General features: G+C 40.1%; 1 protein-coding gene across 1 annotated transcript in view; it reads left to right on the top strand.

Moving 5' to 3' along the window:
- abcc12 (ATP-binding cassette, sub-family C (CFTR/MRP), member 12) overlaps positions 1-14,018 on the top strand; it is a 37,642-nt gene extending 23,624 nt beyond the window's left edge. The window contains exons 16-30 of the mRNA XM_028576573.1: positions 530-641; positions 2,112-2,162; positions 6,474-6,566; positions 6,703-6,806; positions 8,292-8,474; positions 8,657-8,883; positions 9,270-9,407; positions 9,631-9,820; positions 9,926-10,015; positions 10,773-10,962; positions 11,345-11,504; positions 12,341-12,419; positions 12,707-12,820; positions 13,189-13,353; positions 13,435-14,018. Coding sequence (XP_028432374.1) covers positions 530-641; positions 2,112-2,162; positions 6,474-6,566; positions 6,703-6,806; positions 8,292-8,474; positions 8,657-8,883; positions 9,270-9,407; positions 9,631-9,820; positions 9,926-10,015; positions 10,773-10,962; positions 11,345-11,504; positions 12,341-12,419; positions 12,707-12,820; positions 13,189-13,353; positions 13,435-13,527 — 1,989 coding nt within the window. The 3' untranslated portion in view covers positions 13,528-14,018. The remainder of the gene's footprint in view (positions 1-529; positions 642-2,111; positions 2,163-6,473; positions 6,567-6,702; positions 6,807-8,291; positions 8,475-8,656; positions 8,884-9,269; positions 9,408-9,630; positions 9,821-9,925; positions 10,016-10,772; positions 10,963-11,344; positions 11,505-12,340; positions 12,420-12,706; positions 12,821-13,188; positions 13,354-13,434) is intronic.
- Positions 14,019-20,743: the final 6,725 nt, after the last annotated feature.

Genomic DNA, 20,743 nt, shown 5'->3' with positions numbered 1-20,743 from the left:
AACAAACATCTAAATGTGTTTTTTTGAAGTTTTCTTTCCATTAGAGTAAAAGAAGACATGGAAGCAAAATAGACCAAAACAGTGTGTTTTCATTATTTTTGCAGTGTTTTTTGCTGTAAAATTAACAAAATAGCAGCAACAGCCCTTTTTAGTTTAGTGTGAATATTTGTTTTGATTTTGAGATGTTATTTATTCCAATAACGCCAAAAGAATTAAAATGATTTATTGCTATGTGCAAAATAAATACATTATTAGTGAAGCTATGTCTCTCTCCTTGGTGTAGTCAGTTGTTCTAAATATATACTTGAAACCAGTAGCATAGAAGAGAGTTTCCTTTGCTGTAGCCTGCTCTTGTGATACACCTAGTGACTCTGTGTGAAATGATAATTTTGTAGAAATCTGCGTGAGTATACATATTTAACTTGTTTAATTTATTAATTATTTGCCCTTTTTCACATGAGCCCCTGCCCCGCAAATGTCTGTGCATGTCCCTGCTTACTATGACTGTGTTGTGGCTTGGTGTTTACAGACTCAGAATGAGGAGGAGGAGGAGGAGGAGGAGGAAGTGTCACCCAAACACGCTGCCCAGCTGAAGGATGTCGGGCTAAGAGAAAGCACAGACGGCGGGTTAGTGAACCCAGGTATGGAAACCAGGAAAAGATGTTTGTTAGTGAAATGATCTAAAATAGATTATATGGGCTAATTTCTAATGCCTCAATTCATCAGAAGAAATCTTAAAGCTATAGTGCAGAGTTTCTGTTGCCCAATGAGGAATTTGAAATGACAAAACTGTCGACAATAGCACATCATTTAGGTTGAGTAAATGAAATAGCAATAATTCCTACTCCTAATAATTAACCAAACCCATTACTAATCTGTTCAACAGCAGGAAGGCGACATCTGTGTCTGACCTCAGTCCCTTTTCTTTTTTTAGCACTCCAACTAGGAAAAGCCCCACCAATGGTTATCCGTGTTTGTCTTCACCGTCGCTCACTTTCTTTTTTTGGATTTTAGTCCTTCTGCTGAACGTGTGTATAGCCTGGGAAAACCCTGACGAACTTCCGGTAAATTTGAGATTTGCTTTGCAAGTCCGTCTGGCCAAGAGCCCATTCAAGCCCATTTCCAAATCGAGGCACCAATCACAACTGTTACACGATGACGATAGCGCAGTGAAGTTAAAGCACGTCACTCTGATTGGTTTTAGGTCTATCCAATTGCGCCCAGAGGCAATTGAGTGACGTCCGTTGGTGACGCCCCTGTGGAAATGGGCTGTGAATGAACCTTCCCCAGACCCACTCTCAGTTACAACTGAGACGGGTCTGGTGTCAACCAGGCTAGAACATGTAGGTCTTTTCTAAGCAATCACTGACTGAAACATTTCGTGGGTGCTTCTTTGGGTTTTCAGCCTTGCCTTCACCTGTTGCAGCCGTCCTCTTCGTCTCCAAAGTTGAATGCGGCTGTTATCCTTTTTATTGCTTCTGTGCCCGAAAGTCACCGGACTACACCATTTTGTAAACATAGTCATACTGAGAAATACAGAGAGTTCTGTGGAGCTGATAGGCTTAATTAGCTTTGCATCAACTCATTTGTCAATAGCTTAAAGTTCATTAATATAAAATAGCCACAAGACTATAGCTTTAAAATGAATGAAAACAAGGCTGGATTTCAATATAGAGTTTATTATTAAGACACGTGTAGCACATTCAATCATAATGGATGCCTAAAAGCAGTGTACAGAGCAGAACCAGTCAGACACAGTGTTGGAATGTTGTAGGATAGATGCAACATGTTGCTTTACTTTTGACACAATTCTCTGTGGAGCAAAATGTCATTTGAAAAGTATAAGCTTGTAAAAGAGCCAATATATAACCAGGAGGAGGTAAAAGGTAGTGCCAGCAGTCCATCGAGGTAACAACGGGTCTATGGATGATGTAAGAAAGGACAATGAACTTTGTAAAAGCCTTGTGAAACAACAGCAGATAAGGGAACAGTCCTATACTCAATATACTGTTGTTATTGCATTATTATTACAGTCTACACAGTATGGAGATGACAGGACTTTGTTCTGTCATTTTATTTACATTTCCCCACACATCTGTGCTTCCTTTCAGCATTTGACATGTCAGACGAACAGGACGATGGGACAACAGCTGTCCAAAAATGTGAGTCTACAAAGTCCACTCATTAAATCATAATTCTGATGTTGGTGCAGGGTCAGTCTACCCTGGAAATCCAGAGTTCTCGCGAGAGCACAATTTGAATTTGCTCAGCGAGTCACTCTGGCATTCAGTAATGATGCTCATTAACTATGCCCTTGTAGCCAAGCTGCACCAATCACATTGGTGTATTTGATATAGACGGGCCAGAGGACAGATGACGACAGTTTAATCTACCAGTTAGCTTTGCTGGTAGCTAAGCGTATGGGGTCTGGATACGTCACCCTGTGTATTGTTGTGATTGGTCGTAGTGTTATCCAGTTGCGTGCAGTGAGATTTTCAAATGCATGCTTGGTGCCGCCCCTCGAGTTGGGCCATTTTCATTACTCAATGCCAGACCCTTAATCTTTCAGATTTGGGTCTGGATTTCCAGGTTAGGGTCAGCCAGTTCAGATGTAATATATCAATATAATCAACAAAGGTTTATCTGATCTGATCTTATCTTATCCAGTCTCTGCACTGGTGTGAGACTTATGGCTCTTACCCACTGCTAGTACCAGCTCTGCTCGGCTCGGCTCAGCTCCACTCGGCCGCGGTGCCCCTTCCTCCATTTTCCATTGCAGATTTAGTACCGCCTCATGCATGAGGCAAGCATGGCTGGTTGTCATAGCGACGCCGCAGGAAACTGTCGTGACCTAACGCGACACACACACAGAACATGGAAGGTGTGTTGATTTTGATTCTCGGCATGTGACTGTTTGCCAGAAGACACATTTTTTTTCAAAAGAAGCTGGAGGCAGCAAAAAAAAAACATCACTGGCTAAACTATTTAAAAATGGCGGGTTTGTTCACACCCCGTCTGTCGCTAGCAATGATGATGCAGTGATCACACAGCTTCGGAAAACCCCTCCCCCCACACCTTTTCTCTCTCAAGATCTCTATTTTCTATTAACTATTTTTGTCACCTTTAGTGCCACACTATGAATGCCTTCAAGGAGAGACTATGTGTGGCGCTATTCCCATATTTCCACAATTATCATGTCATGGCCCTTTCTACGATGGTTTTTGGGTGTGGCTGTTTGGAAGAGCTATAAACACTTTTGCCTTCCGACATGTCATACACACTATTTCTTTTTTAAGCATATGAATTTAGAGAATTATTGAGTGCAGCGGATTTAAAATCCATGGGTTGTTTTATCATCCTAGCGTGTGTATAAATATAACTAATTATGATCAGAGGTGTCAAAAGTATTCACATTCATTACTCAAGTAGAAGTATAGATACTAGGGTTTGAAAAGACTTTTGTAGAAGTTGAAGTATCAACTCAAGCTTTTTACTTAAGTAAAAGTGTAAAAGTACTGGTTTCAAAACTACTTAAAGTATAAAAGTAAAAGTAATGTAAGGCAGAGATCTTTAACAGGGGGTTCTCAGAGTCATTGCAGGTGGGCCTCCAAATTATTGTAAATTTTTGAGTCTTAAAAAGAAAAAAAAGAAAAAGGCCTTAACATAATTCCAACATATTATTAGCAAATATAAATTCCCACTGATGATAGGCTTACTGGCCTATAGGTAAGGTAGTCACTAAGATATCAGCCCACAAATACAGTTAATCCTAGATTTACTGTGCCACATATGTAACATTAAAATATGATTTATAAAATCACGCCAACAATTCATATTTTAATAGCTTATGAAAAAATGGTATGTAAGAAGGCTTTAGGTTGCCCTAACAGTTATTGTAGGCCCAGTTTAATATGCAACTGAATTTCATACAATATGTAGTTGGGGGTCCCTGACATCTCACTTTAAGTTAAGGGGTCCTTGGCAGGCATGGCGTTATGGGTGAAACATTTCCTCAAAAAACATTAATTAATTAATATACTATAATTTGGTGAAGAATTATTAAAAATCGGCAAATAATCTCATAATTTGTGCTAAAATTGTCTAAATGTTTAGTTTTCAAAAACAATTTAAAAAAACTGGTCATGTCTATTTTTATGTTTCTGCGCAAGTTCAGCAGACAGTGAGGTTCGGATCGGATGTAGCTTGTCGGTATGCTAGGCTAGCTCCCAGTGATCTGAGAGTGTGAAAATCATTTCCAGTAAAGGACAAGGTTGCAACAGCCGTTGTTTAGGTACCTTAAACGTGCACGAGCGGTCTCAGAGTCATCGCTGCAACCAGGAGATGAAGGAGAGCTGAGATCCACAACGCCGAGCACATCTTTGTCTCGGCCACCGCAGGATGCTAACGCGGCTAATGCCTCTGCCTCTGCCTCGCGAGTGGATGATATAGCCCGTATGGATATAGCCCTGTGGATCGGTCTTCCGTGGATGAGCCCGCAACTCAACCAGTGCTAAAGTATCCGGTCACTTCTTCTGCTGAGTTTAATTGTGTAGGACCGCCAGAGGATAACAGTAAGGTATGTGGCTACTCTGCCTGTATTGTATTATGTCGTTTTATGAGATATATGGATTAAAATAATCAATTCATAACCCGCTACAGAAGTTGCAGGCGCAGTTCTATTTCTATAACAGCTTGTTACTGTTGTCAAGTTATTTTTTCCCTCATGGTTTTCTCTTGTTATGGCCAATAATGCTTTAGGGCTATTAATGCGATTTATTTATTTTTGTTAAATATGTTTTTAACATGAATCATCACACTAAAGTAAGGAAATAACTTGAGTCTTGTTTTACATGACAGATGACGTTGTCAATGAACACGTTCTGTGGCCAAGTATTGATTGAAACTGTTGGGCAGTGTTGTTGATCTGTATATTGTTGAAAACTTAAAACAGTTGAAATATTCGGCCTCATGTTATACGAGCAGAACTAAACTATGCTTTGGGGAAATATTAGATTCCTGACCACTTTTACCGTCTATAGGCCTGAGGTTAGGAGAGATGCGCTATAGCGCAGCCAGGTATGGTGGTAATGGAGAGTCCAAAGCGCTCTTCTTTTGGTCAGAACCAAGGAGAGCGATCGCGGATAGGTCCGTCCTTTGCACCGAAACTTTTTACAATGCAACAACATATAAATAGCATCAAGCTATTACAATCTTTATTATGTAAAACATATAATATATATAATATAACAGTATATCAGCCAGTCATTTTTATTAGGTTAAACAGGGATTTGATAACGTTTTTAATTTAAGGCCCACCCACAATTGGTCTGGCCCATCCAAAACTGGAATCCTGGCGCTGTGCCTGGTCCTTGGTTTAAAAAACGTTGAAGACCCCTGATGTAAGGGGGAAAATGCCATTAAGGACAAAAACGTAACCCCAAAACGTGGGGACAAAACCATATGACTATAATAATGTTATATTAAAATCGTACCTGCAAACTCAGGGCTGAAAAAGGTGACACATCTCTTCTGTGTTTTTCAGACAACGGCAGCTACAGTCTGGTGTTAGAATCCTCTCCAGTGAAATACAGACACACTTTACACTGTTTAGCTGTCAGCATTTTAACCGTGTTTACTCCAGCTGCTAGCTAACGCTAGGCTAACGTTACCTGCTGTCAACTGTAGTGTTAACTAGCATCCCGTGCGGCGATGTTTCAGTTCCTTCTAACGTCCGTTTTCGGAGCATCAGAGAGAAGCGCAGTCATTTAAGTGGCTCCTAAATAAGGCACCGAAATCCGCGTTGCTATTCGGTCCGGTAGATAACGGTCGTTAAGGCACCGGTGGCGTATTAGCACCGGGTCTGTGCAGGTGCGATGGATCGCGTACAAACCAATAGGGTGTCAGAATAGCTATGTTTATACTTCTCATCCAACCACAATCAAATTCACTCTCTCCGGATGGAGCGATCTGGATAGGGTTTTTGTGTGTGTGTGTGTGTGTGTGTGTGTGTGTGTGTGTGTGTTTTTGAACGATGACGAGCCGGAATGAAAACAAGCCGAACTGAAATATGAGAAACGAGGCTATTTTTAAAATGTAAGGAGTAGAAAGTACAGATAATTGCGTGAAAATGTAAGGAGTAGAAGTAAAAAGTATGCTGTAAAATAATTACTCCAGTAAAGTATAGATACCCACAATTTCTACTTAAGTAAGGTAACAAAGTATTTGTACTTTGTTACTTGACACCTCTGATTATGATACCTATGTAGTGTGTGTGAATTCTAGACATATTGCATTTACACTATTGTGAATGTAGCAAATGTCTGAGTGCTTAGACCTTCAGTGAAGCTAGTGTACAGTTACACCTTTTTTTTTTAAATATTCCTTATATCCAATCAGTCAGGACACAGGCTGATGCAAAAGAAAGTCACTTTGATCGTGCTATGATTCTACAAAATCCTTTCCTTCCTCTTAAGCTGCTGTCAGTGATCAGCTGGTCAGTCAGGAGTCTACCACAGAAGGTTCCATCTCCTGGAGAGTCTACCATCAATACTGCAAAGCAGCTGGAGGTCTGATACAGCACACACACACACACACACACACACACACACACACACACACACACACACACATTGGCATGATTCTATGGAATACACAATTCACACATGGACAACCCAGTTGATGATGTTGGATGTGCTGCTGCAGGCTACATTGTCTGCTTCCTGGCCATCCTGAACATCTTCCTGATGATTGGCTCCACAGCCTTCAGCAACTGGTGGCTCAGCTTCTGGCTGGGGCAGGGTGATGGGGTGAGAACCTTTGCTCTCTCTCTCTCTCTCTCTCTCTCTCTCTCTCTCTCTCTCTCTCTCTCTGTGTCTCTCTCTCTCTCTCACAGTTGAAATGTGAATGTTTTCTCAGTGAGTGTGTGACTTCCCACAGCTTAAAACAATACAGATTCTTATATGCTCCAACAAGCAGTAGATTTAAATACTTCTCTTCACACATTCTATGTTACCCAATTTTTTCCACAATGGTTGGTCAAGTGTGCAAAGACGTTGGTTTCTTTTTCCTCACACAACTTTACTGTCTATGTTTACGGCTGAGCCACATCAGTTTGTAGCCTGGCCCTCCATTTTCAATCATTCAGTCTGGGTTTGTGTTATATTCCTGGGTTTTGTCCGGCCAAACCTTTGGCGGTCCAATCAGCAAACAGAGGGAATGCCCGAGAACAATGTGGGTCGTGGATCATGTGCTGGTTTGAGTTGTAGTTCCGAGTTTTGAGTTGTTGATTTTCCAGCTCGCTCCGTTAGTGGTGAAGGAGTTGGCTAAGGCAAACGCTAGTGATGCTAAGCGACCAAACGTTAGCAATTGGTTATGGCAGATCCAGAGTGGCTCTGGGTAGATCCAATAGTTTTAAACTTCAACAGAGTACCCGCCTTCAAGGAAGTTAACACTTGTCAATGGAGAGTGGCCAGACTCTCTGTACACATGAAATGTACCAGAGTCTGGTAGGACCAGGCTAACCAGTTTGTTTATCAGTGTTTTAAGCCCCCAAAGTCTCCTTCCAGGCAGCCCTCACATAAATGGACATTGCAACAAACAGAATGTTTCTTTAAACAGCCATTATACATTGACTTACGTATACTGTGATCCACAACAGTGTATTGACTAGTCACACATGAGCAGATGTATTTTATGATGAAGTATGTGTTATTTCCACATATCTGCACACTATTCACAATAGGATAAGAAATGATTTGTGTAGCTATAAAAAGTGTTGATAAATGATCTCTCTGGTCTTCATCTCGTTTAACATCATATATCCCTCACACGCTTAGAGTTCAAACTGGTCTCACAGCACGTATTCCCACACCACATCTCAATATTCTTGGACAATTATGTACAATAATTTCTGCAATAGTTATCAGCTACATGAACAAAAGTGTTATTTATTCACTGCTGCTACTTGTATTCATACTGTACACTGCACTACAATAGAATTTGTGCAATTTATTGAAACAATCTTTTTAACCTAATCTGTCTTTTAACCTAATCTCACTTACTTCTGCTTCTACTTTTCATTTATGTCTGTATATTTAACACTTTTATTTATGTCTTATTGTAGATATGTTACTTATTTACTGTATATACTTATTGACTTGCTCTTTTTCTCTTTTTCTTACTCTTATTTTCCCTTGAATGTGACTGTGAGCAACTGTAACTAAATCATTTCCCTGAGGGGATCAATGAAGTATTCTGCTTCTGATTCTGATATGGTCTCTGTGTTTTCCCAGTCATCCAATAGGACAACTTCAAACCAGGGCGACATCTCAGAAAACCCAGACCTGCACTTCTACCAACTTATTTATGGCGTGATGGTGGTTATCATGTTGACACTTGCCGTCATTAAATGCTTCTTCTTCACTTGGGTCACAATGAAAGCATCCTGTAAACTCCACGACACCATGTTCACGAAGGTACTGTTGAATGGCTGACCCCCAGCCATCTATATGCCATCAAACATAGACAACCATGTTTACTCATTGTGAGTAAATTAAATATGATCATATCTAAAATCTGTTTAAAAAAAGTCTAACTATATAACAAACAGATGACTTCTTTCAGACCTAGTAGAAGCTCTATAGTTTTCTTTTTTCAGATTCTCTCCAGTCCCATGAGTTTCTTTGACACGACGCCAACAGGCCGCATTCTCAACCGCTTCTCCAAAGATCAAGAGGAGGTGGACATTGCGCTTCCCCAAAACATGGACCCTTTCTTTCAGTTTAGCCTGCTGGTCACCTTCACCATTATCATCATCTCGGCTGTCTTCCCCGCCATGCTGGTAGCTGTGGTTGTTATGGGAGCTTTGTTTACCCTCATCCTCTTGTGAGTTAAGTCTTAATATGATGAAAATAGATTTCTACAGGGACTATTGGAAATAACAATCATATCAATTCATAATCTGGTATCTGCTAATTATACATTTAGTGAATTTAACATTCATGTCATTTGCAATTATTTAGATTTTTATTGAAATTGTTGCACGTCTTAAAGCACGCGTTGCCCACTCACCAGGTAGGGTGTGTACCACTAAGGCTCAGTCTTAACCGCAGTGGCCAGGTTTGAGTCCGGCCCTGGGCCCTCTGCTGCATGTCTTCCCTTCTCTCTGTTTATGTCTAAATAAAAGCATAAGATGCCTATAAAATATATTTAAAATTTAAAAAAAGAGATGTTTTGAGGTATACTGAATATCAGTTGTGATTTGTCTGCAGTATATTCCAGAGGAGTATCCGTCAAATGAAGAAGATGGAGAACATCAGTCGCTCTCCCTGCATCTCTCTCACCACCTCTACCCTGCAGGGCCTTAGCACCATCCATGCCTACAACATAGAAGATAGCCACATTAAACTGTAAGAAACCAGAGTTCCTTCCATAAAATACTCTATATTTTTTGCTGACATTTCAGGATCGCTGAGAATGTTCTGCTCTGCTTTCCATCCATCCAAAATCAGCAGGTTGTTTTAGCTCCAGTGGCTCAGATGCTGGTCTGCATTTTAAACACAGTTTTACAGATGGTTGTGTTTAGGCAGTGCAATGTTCACAAGCACTTGCATGTCCTTTATCATGTTGTAGGTTCAAGTCGCTGAATGACATCAACTCCAACTACTTTTTGCTGTTTAACTCCGGGACACGTTGGCTCTCCTTCTGGCTGGACTTCATGGCTGCGACCATGTCCTTGTTGGTGTCTCTGTTCGTAGTGCTCAGCAGTAATGACCTCATCAATCCGGCTTTGAAAGGCTTGGCCATATCCTACACCACACAGGTACATGTGGACAGCAAATAATGAACATTTGGTTTATTTTTTGTAAAGCTCCATTGCAAGCGACTGCAAAATATGTGTGTTACAGACTGTTTATGTGTTGTCCAGCTGACAGGCATGCTTCAGTATGTAGTGAGGCAGTCGACGGAGGTGGAGGCCAGATTCAACTCGGTGGAGCGGCTGCAGGAATACATCACGGTCAGTCTCTAGACTTCTCTGCCGTAAAAAAATAATGACTGTTTATACACAGCAGTGTTGTAGTCAAGACGTCCCAAACCAAGACCATGACCAAGACCAGAGTGTATCGAGACTTTGAAGGCTTGAGACCACGTCAAGACCAAGACCAAGGCAGGGTGAGACCGAGTCAAAAAGATCAAGACCAGAGACACCCACAGAAAACAAAAGACCTCCTTATAGTTTAGGTAGCCAAATGTTATTACTGATGATTTGGCTGACATCTCCCAGACAGCCAGAGCTTCTTCTCCTGTCTCCCTCATTCACTTTCTTGGGAGTATGTGTTAAGGGGGCTGGGAGAAGGGGTCAACAGTTACAAATTTCAAATGAGTGAAGTTTTTGGTTGCATTTGAAGCAGGACGTTTTACATCCAACCACAGTAATGATGTTAACACATAAAATTAGTGATATCCCTCCAGTTGTGGTCTTGACCGGTCTTAAATTAAAATACAGAGTCCTCTTTATCCGAGACCGAGACAAGACCGAGTAAAAATGCGGTCGATTTCAAGACTTCAAAAAGTGGTCTTGAGACCGGTCTCAAGACCACTTTTGATCTCTGGTACTACAACACTGATACACAGGTTGCTTGGCTCCATCCATCTGTCCTGGTCTTCTTGAAACTGTCCTTTAAACTCAAGAAGGGCAAATGCTAAAGCAATGTGTGCTTCCGCTATGCAGTAAATTATCATATGACACATCTGTTGTTACTGATTATGTACAGGATTGTAAGCCTGAGGCTCCCAGACACATAAAGGAGGCTCAGGTCCCAAAGGACTGGCCAAAGAGTGGAACTATCACCTTCCAGGACTATAAGATGAGGTACAGAGAGAATACACCCATTGTCCTGAATGGGCTCAATTTTCTCATCAAAGCTGGAGAGAAGCTGGGCATTGTGGGAAGGACAGGCTCTGGTAGGACACTGACTCCAGCTCTTTTTAATCATAACTTTGTATTTCATACAGCTTAAGTTTGATTTTAATTGGCAATTAAGAAAATGTCAAGATAAATATAGATGATTGATTGATTGAAAAAACTATTATTAATTATCATAGAGTGGAATCTTGAACAGTAAATCACAAAACCTATAGTCTATATTACTCAATGTATCTAATACACATGTTGATAGCCCTGTGTTGCAGCAGCATCTTTGGATTTAAATGCGTAAATGAAAGAATTTAGTGGGATTAGGGTGTTGTTTTGTTAAGCCATGACTATAGGGTGCTGAGGGAAAATGTACCTCTGTAAAGCATTAAGGTTACTATTCTCAGGTCCTCTATGCTTTGTGACTTGCAGGAAAGTCCTCTTTAGGCGTGGCTCTGTTCAGGCTGGTGGAGCCAGCAGCAGGAACCATCCTGATAGATGGCGTGGACATTATGGACATTGGTCTGCAGGATCTGCGCAGCAAATTGTCTATCATCCCCCAGGATCCTGTTCTATTTATTGGAACAGTCCGGTAACTCTAGCTAACCCCTAACTCCACAGAGCTCTATGTTTACACTATAAACTGTAAAAACAATGGGCGTAGCATGTAGCATCACCCATTGGTTTGTGGACTGCCGTTTTAAAGCCTCCAGTTAGTCGATATGATCGCCGCCATCTTGGTTTTTTGCAACCGGATGTGACGATTTTTGACAAGAGGGTTGAGCTGGGGAGGATGACGTGACCAAGCCAGTGTTGGTATTGGTTCCAATGGCGTTGCGCTAAGAAAAATGCTAAGGGGGAAAGTTGCAGATTATCAATTGTGTATAATAAGTGTTCCAATTAACTTTAATGAAGTGAAAACATACAGTGGGAATTACGTTTAAGACGAAAACATGGACAACACCCAAAACAAGTTGATAGCTATTTTAATGTACTTATTGCAATGGATACACATTGCTAAGCCTCTATATTGATTGACAGGTTGTTGTGTAGCCACGCCGCTAAAGCTTCTCCCACTTTATCAGAGGATAAAATAAATGGGACCATATTTTACTAAATGAACATCATGCTGTATTGAAGGGGACTTGAAAGTAGCGATTGAGGCAATAAACTCATTATGATAATGTTTAGTGAAGTAGTCAGTCAAGTTAGAAGTAGGATCATTTTCCCATAGACTTCTATAGAAACAGACTTCTTTTTGCAACCAGTGGCCCCTGCTGGAAATTACATAGAATGCAGGTTTAGGGAACTTGCCCGGAAGCTTCGTCCAATACTTTTTACAGTCTATGGTTTTGGAACTCACTGTTCTCACTGTGGTGGGTTAGTCACTGACTTACCAACTGTGATAATGTATGTGTGTGCCTACAGATACAACTTAGACCCCTTCAATAGCTACAATGATGAGGAGATCTGGAAGGCACTGGAGAAGACCTACATGAAGGACTCGGTATGTTCTCCATACTCTATGAATCACAGTACATTTACAGTTTAATTACAGTGTGTGGTCATTTATCCAGAGTACAAGTACCTCAAATGTAAGGGCAGTACCTAAGTAAACATATTTAGTTGCATTCTACCACTGAACTCATGTAGTAAAGGATATTTTCATCTAACTCTCAGCTCATGAGTGTATTTCCCAAAATGTCAATCTATACCTTTAATGCGCTGTTTATCTAGGTTACTTTTAGAAGTGATAATAGCCGTAGTATTATGGTTATTATTTTGTTTCCTCAGATCTCCAGACTGGAGGGGAAACTACAAGCACCGGTGCTGGAGAATGGGGAGAACTTCTCCGTGGGAGAAAAGCAACTAATGTGTATGGCTAGAGCACTACTCCGCAACTCCAAGGTTTGTACATGCATCCGCCTCTTCTGATTTCTTTTTCTTTACACACCTTCCAATTTTACTGCTACTGAACAGCCACTGGATTAGTACTGCCACATATCTATGTGTTGCAACTCCAATCAAACTGGTAACTACTTGCCATTTCCCTATTCACATTTACATCAATGAACCCACCATGATCAGAATCTTTGGCCAGTCTTTTACTCATACAGTATATCATTCTCAATTGTGTTCTTTTGTTCTGTATGTCAATTTGTGCAGTTGTACCTATTCCCCCCCACAAAACCCTCTCCACCCTATGCCTTTGTAACGCCCCCGCTTTCCAGCAATTCTATTTGTCTACACTAACTATCCCCCCTGTTGTCCAACAGATCATTATATTGGATGAGGCAACGGCATCCATCGATTCAGAGACAGACGCCTTGATCCAGAACACCATCAAAGAAGCTTTCCAGGACTGCACCATGCTCACCATCGCCCATCGTATCAACACTGTGCTGCACGCAGATCGTATTCTGGTCATGGACAACGGAGAGGTAACAAACAAACCCTAATACACAAAAATAAAGTTTGTGTGATCCAAAACCTAGACTTACAGTAGGTGTTCTGTCTGACAGGTGGCAGAGTTAGACCATCCAGATGTGCTGAAGCAAAGACCAGACTCTCTGTTCTCCTCACTGCTCACTGCTGCTAACACTGTGAACACCTGAACTAAAGAGGCCCCGTGGCAACACAGCACAACTACACACTAATAACTGTAACATAAGAATGCTTTCTTTTATAATCTGGACTGGTGTGCTTATATCAGGTGTAACTGAGCAGCAGAGATGGGGTTTAACATTCATGCAGAAAAAGACAACATTTCTGTTTTTGGGCTGTCTGTCTGTCCCATTCTTGTGAATGCGATATCTCAGGAACGCCTGAACAGAATTTCATTACATTTGGCCCAAACGGCCATTTTGACTCAATGATGAACTGATTAAAATTTGGTGGTCAAAGGTCACTGTGACTTAAAGGTCCCATGGCATGAAAATTTCACTTTATTAGGGTTTTTAACATTAATATGTGCCCCAGCCTGGTCCCCCAGTGGCTAAAAATGGTGATAGGCGTAAACCGAGCCCTTATTATCCTGCTCTGCCTTTGAGAAAATGAAAGCTCAGATGGGCCAATCTGGAATCTTCTCCTTATGAGGTCATAAGGAGCAAGGTTACCTCCCCTTTCTCTGCTTTGCCTGCCCAGAGAATTTGGCCCACCCATGAGAGAGAGACATCATGGCTTTCAAACGAGCAAAGTGGCAGTTGGTCAAGGCCACACCCCCACCCTCCTCAATAGCAGCAGACACAGAAATGGCACATCCTAAGGAAAGCTCATTGTGGGACTGGCTCTAGTGGCTGTAATTCTGCACCAAGGCTGAATTTCAGGATAGAGACTTCAGATACAGTATTAGGGGACCACTAAGGTCTATATAAAGCATCCAAAGAGCCCATGTCATGGGACCTTTTAACAAAAAACATTTCACACAAATGTCTACTAGGATAAAGTGATGACATTTTGTACCCAAAAGGGCAAAGGTCACCTTCACTGTGACATCATAATGTTCTGCAAAAACACTTTTTTGGCCATTATTTAACACCATAACTCAGGAACAGAAGACGAGACATTTGCTCGGATACTGAATTGGTGACACTTAATGTGTGTGCCCACATTGAAACTGTGGTCATGTCTTCTGCGCTGCTGGGTTAAAGATCTTTGTGAAGCATCTATGTTTAGGATTTGTATTGGCAGCAACATCCATATTTGAAGCAATGGTCATGGCTACAACTTTGGGTTCTATCAGACTCAGCTTTATTGGCCAACATGTAAACACATACAGGGAATTTGAATCTGTTTTGGTTTCTCTGAATGAACTGACACACTAATAGACATACAGCAGAACAAGAACAACAAAGTTTAACAAAACTGGTCTCAATCGCTAGTCTTCTTTCTACAGCATGATTTAAATTTTTGGTCCCATTTTGACAAGTCGATACCACAGCGGTGTCCTCAGGTTCTCAGTCAGATCCACGGCTTGCTCCTCCCTAGCTCCACCCTCTCTTCCAAATATGGTCACTTTTGGCTCCATAAAACCATGACGGTGAGGGTGAAAAAAAACAAAAGAAAGACTTGAGGCTTCAAAACGGTAGTCCACAAACCAATGGGTGCCGTCACAGTAACTATACGTCCACTTCTTTTGATACAGTCTATGATATATCTTTATAGCACAAATCCAAAATCTGGCTCAAGGGGCTTCACAATCTGTACAGCAAACATCCTCTATCCTTAGACCCTCGACTGAGAAATAACTCCCATGATTTGATCTTGTCCTTCTGTGAAGACTTTGTTTGTTTATTCACTGGAATCATACATGTCAATATAGTGATGACTTCCTTTCACCAAGAAATAAATGTATATATTTTATTAAATACCTTCAAAGTCTTTACCACATATGAGTCTGGACAGATATGGATGTAAATTACAACTTGACTGGTTGGCGGAGGCATTCACCCGCAAGACGGTAATCCTGAAACAAATACATGGACAATGTTATTTCATAGGATTTTTATAGGAGTGGATATGAATGTATATTTAAAACATTATTTATTGATTTTCTATGACTTTGTTTGCTGCGTCTTTGCAAACTTCTGCATGTGAAGTTTCAATCTGCTGGGTGAATATGCCCTATATATTCAATACATTTTGAAATGATGATGATACTCATGTAACATAAAGTGACTGCAGACAATGTTGCAGCTGGCAATAAATTATGGAAATGTGTAAGTTTCAGTTGCACTGTGTGCTGTTTGCGGTAATCAGTGTCACATTTTTCTTTTTCCTTGTCATTTTGCATAAAGTGTTTAAAAACATAATCTTTGTTTTAGGGCTGCCTATTTTGCATTAAAGGAGAACTCCGGGCAATTTTTACGTTAATCTTGATTGCTATATGTATATGAGTACTGAATGAACACTATTTTACTGTACAGGGCATAAACATAATTTGGTCCGTTTCCATGTAGGTACATAGTCACTAATATGGTCATAACCACTACAGTGCTCAATTATCTATTTGTGAGGGTGAATTAAAATACAATTTTTCGCTGCGAAGGCTTAAACGGTCTTCTGGAAGACCTCCACCAGACCAGCGGGCGCCTGTTGGATTGTTGTCGGCCTCGGCAGGCGAGGGAGGCGGGGAGGAAGTAGAAGGATGCCGGTCCGGGCTGCTAGCCTGGCTAAGGAAACTACCACACAATTCACCACTGCAGAGACTTATCTTATCTTATCTGACTCCATATCTTGTATCAAGAAGGTTATTTCTCTAACAAAATATATTTAGCTTGTTTTACACAGAGATTAGTGACTAGCATTCCATTTGAAACAAAAACAGATACACTTAATTAAATCAGAAGCTATTAAAAGTTGTTGACCAGGTAAAAACAATGGAAGGGAAAAAATCTTAGAAATCAAAACCAAATTCTACATTCCACACTGCACTTCAAATACTGCACAAGTAATAACATGTCTCAAATCTGTAATGCAATCAGGTGGGCTGAAATCTATTCAATGGCAAATCTGGGGAAATGGTGTAAGCTATGTGAAAGCACAGAGAGCAGCTGACATCAATGTCCATTGTTGCAAAAGCTGCAGTATGGGGAATCTGAAGTCCAGATTTTTGAAAGTTTCATGTTCAATTTTGTCCAATGTGGAAAGAAAGTCTCTGGGGACAAAATCTCAGATTGATGAAAATTCTCGCATCAGCAATGCCTTTCATAGCTGGATGGAAGGTGACAGATCAGAGGAGAGCCCAACGTCTCCAACTGGATTGAACGCTGGCCCAATTCTCCTTGCTCCCCTTGTTGGCGGTGTTCTCATAGCTGTGCCGACATTCAAGGGTTGGATCCCACAAAGAAGTAATGAAGCAGAATCACCAGCAGAAAAGACAGGAGTCACACGCCCTCTCAGCGACCCCCAGAGCAGCCACAGTTTCTCTCTCCCTTCTTTTCAGAAACAGGACAGCTCCTGTTTTCTGAAACATCAGGATGGACTGGTTGGGTGTGCTGCTCGCTCCAGCACCTGTAGGAAAAAGCCATCCTTAGCTTTTTTGGTGTGTCAGCAGGCCCAGGGTCAGGGGGTGGGATCCAGTCTCCTTGCTCTGTCAGAAAACCACCGCAGGAATTCAGCAGCAGTGATGCTCCATGCTCTCCGTCAGCGTCTGGTCAGACGAATTGGGTTCCTCTAGGCACTCTGCTGGGCTGTTGTTGGAATGTGAACCTGGATCCTTGTGATACTGCTCCACTGCAGCGCTGGTGTCCAGCCGCATCTTGTATGAATCTGTCCACCTGGACCTGGACCCCTTGAACAGATGAAGTCATCAGGCTGAACGACTTCAGCAGGAATCTGGAGGCTGCTTTCACCTATGAATAAAATTACTGACATGCCAACACACTGCCTTGCGAAAAGTCATATTATTGATAGTTTGTCCTTGATTTGTCCATTAATTTCTCATAGAGGAGAAATTTCCTTTGTCATCTGTGTTTTCCAAAGTCCTTAAGACAATGGGCAAAAAGCTTCAGTCCATAACACAATAAATGATCCCAAAAAGTCACGAGTCCATTGTAAACATACAGTACAGATCATCAATTATAAAAACTCCACAATTTTCTTTCTCAATGGGGGAATGTGGGCTGCGTGATTCATCTTTTACTATTACTTCAAACATTTTTGATAAACTTGATCAGCAAATTGCTATTTTTTGAGCAAATCAATTTCTATATAAGTCACGTGTCATTCTTTTGTGCCACATTTAATACTCTGAGCAGAAGAAGATATGTGTAGTATTCTGTGTGGCCAGCACAGAAAACTATTAAAAATCCTCAACTCTCTAAATCTTCCCATTTTTTTTTTTTTTTTTAAACAAACTAGGCAATACACACAAAAAAAACAAAAAAACAAGCATATTTAAAAATAAACATCATTAGAAACATGAAAAAGAATAAAAACCAACAAAACAAAAAATAGTGGAAGAAGATTAGCTACTGTAAGATCAGAATGCTTAAAAATACAATTAATTTATCTCCATGTGCCTGTTATTTATAATTTTTAGTGAAAAACAAACCAATTTTGAGTCAAGATACACAAAAATGCCAAATATATCTACCAAATTATCCATTGAAAAACCCCCTAAGAATCTTAAATTCATTTTGGTCCAATTTTAGCTAATGTTAAATTGCTTAAAGTACCTCAAATTATTTTCCCCTTTTCAGAGAACCCCCTGGAATGCTCTGACTTGCAATGGGCTTCATTGTCACTCAGACACAATTCTACTCAATGCAAAAACCAAAAAACAAAGAAAAGAAAAGAAAAAGATAACAGAAGGATCAGAGTAAAATGTATTAAAAATGTAGCAGAAGAAAAACAAACTCAAAATCCAGTAACCTACTTAGAATATAATGATTAATCCCTTATTTCAATTACAAAATATTCTGGCATGGGGGAACATATCAAATAGTTTAGAGAGAAGATTACAATGATTGAAGCATTCACTCAGGAAATCTGTCTGTATCTATTGCATTGAATGAGGTGTGAAACCCCCCCTGTGTCTCCTAGACAGTCCTTCATTAACACAGGAGACAATACTCTAAGAGTTTGTTTGTTGGAAGAATAACTGAAACTTAGTCAAGGAACAGAAAAATGGACTTAAAGTTGAACAAGACTAAAACTGTAAGGTATTATCTATTTCTGTCCCTATAGAACAACACTAAACATGAACAAAAAATGTAATCAAATGAAACCAATCATTTCCAATATTCAACGTTTTAGCAGGCATCTTTGCCCCCTCGAAACACATTTTCATACATTTTTAACTGCTTAGCACATTTTCATACATTCACTGAGAAACTCCATTCAAATTTTAAAATGTTCCACGTCTTTCATACCTTCAGGGTTGGCGCCCAACTCTTCAAAGACATTCATACAGATTAATCCATTTTCTCACTGCTCCACCCTTTTCCACAAAAATCCAAACAGCCATCCAGTTAGCCTTTCGATCATAAAGCATTCACACTGCAATCTCTTCAGAAATGTAATTTCTCTAGTTTACCATATTTTCCATAGTCTGACCCCTAGCTGGTTTTAGAGAGGGGGTTGTAGCCAATTCTGTGGTCTGTCCTGGGACCAGTGGTCTCTGGCAGGGACCAGTGGTCATAACCACTAGGGGCGCTAGAGACACTGGTCGCGACCAGCTCCTCAGTGGTCTTCCCTGTGGTCCCTGTGGTCTGTGAAGCTGCTTTATTGTCAAACCCTTCCTGTTGTTTTGGCAGCACTGTTAGCTGGATAAATGTCAGAGATCACAATCTTTTGTCTATAAAATACACTATATCATATATATTATGATTATTATTGTTATTATTATTGATAATGGAGATCCGTGTGGTCAGAACCAGTTGGTCTCTGGCACGGACCAGTGGTCACAACCACTAGGGGCGCTAGAGACACTGGTTGCGACCAGTGGCACAGTGGTCATTACCAGCATCTTACTGGCACAAAGGGCCCTAAAATGACTGGTCCTGACCCCCTCCTCTGTGATCTGGTCTGTTCTTTGGACCAGTTGAGTGATCTGTGGAGTGTTTATTTTTAATACAACTTTTGACGTTTCTCAAAGTGTGAACAGAGTCGCCTAATGTGAGAAGCCATAATCGTTTGTCTATCCAATGCTATTGATCACTATTATTAATAAAAAATCATAATAACAATGATTAAATTATTATTATTCGTCGTAGTTGTATGAGTAATACTATCGACTATGCAGGTCCATGTCTTCCTGACTGGTTTAAACTTTACCTATGTGTTGCATTTTAAAAGCTTGTCACATTACCCTTTGTATCAAATCTTGATCTAGAAACTAAAGTCAAATACATGTAATGGAGGAAAAAATTTAGAGTTGACTGACAAAGCAACATCAAATGAAATACAAAAATGTAAAAGTTCAATTAAAAATTCAACTTAAGTAGCCTACAGTACAGTAACAAAAGTAACAGTCAAATCATCTTGACTGATCCAGCACCTGATCACCTGATTGTTCAAAGGATTTTTTCTGGATAAAATCTGAAAAACCCTCAAATCTCGCCAGGATGTCAATTGTGGACTGCATAATAGAAAACATTTAAGTTCATGACAACATAGGAAAAAATAAACAAGGAAGAGCACAGATTATAAACATAAAATAATGGGTTGGAATTATATAGGACTTTTCTGGGCACTGAAAGTGCTTTAAAGAAACCATTCTCTCTTGCTCTCTCTTTATATATATATATATATATATATATATATATATATATATATATATATATATATAAAGAGATGCTATTTTCTGATTGGCCAATGGGTCCTGATAGGGCCTCTTGTGGCTTTATAAACTATTTATTACTATTACTATTACATTTATTTCTTCTTCTTCTTATTATTATTATTATTATACATTTGGGGCTTATATTCAATGACATTTCAGTTAGGCTATAGTCAAAGACACACATGATGGCTCAAATCTAAAAAGAGTGATCACGTAAGCATATCTCGATGAATAACAATAAAAACAATAAAAGTCAAAGATTACTTACACAGATCGTTGGAATGGGCCTGAGAATCCAAGGAATCCAAGCAAAGTATATCCTAGACCATATTTTTCCCCCCTTTGTGGTTTTAGAATGAGCATACAGCGTAATAATCATCTTTTTACGGCTGCTAAAATTGACGATACTTTCAAACAGTGGGACAGTATGGGCCTTTCAACATGTAAAGATTTTTTCCTAAATAACATCTTTCTCAGTTTCACTGACTTGGTCAGTAAATTCAACATCACTAAAAATAAAAAGTTTTTCAGATATCTTCAGGTTC

The sequence above is a fragment of the Perca flavescens genome, chromosome 1, assembly GCF_004354835.1.
Source record: "Perca flavescens isolate YP-PL-M2 chromosome 1, PFLA_1.0, whole genome shotgun sequence".
Lineage (NCBI taxonomy): Eukaryota > Metazoa > Chordata > Actinopteri > Perciformes > Percidae > Perca > Perca flavescens.
This window is presented reverse-complemented; position numbering and strand designations above follow the sequence as displayed.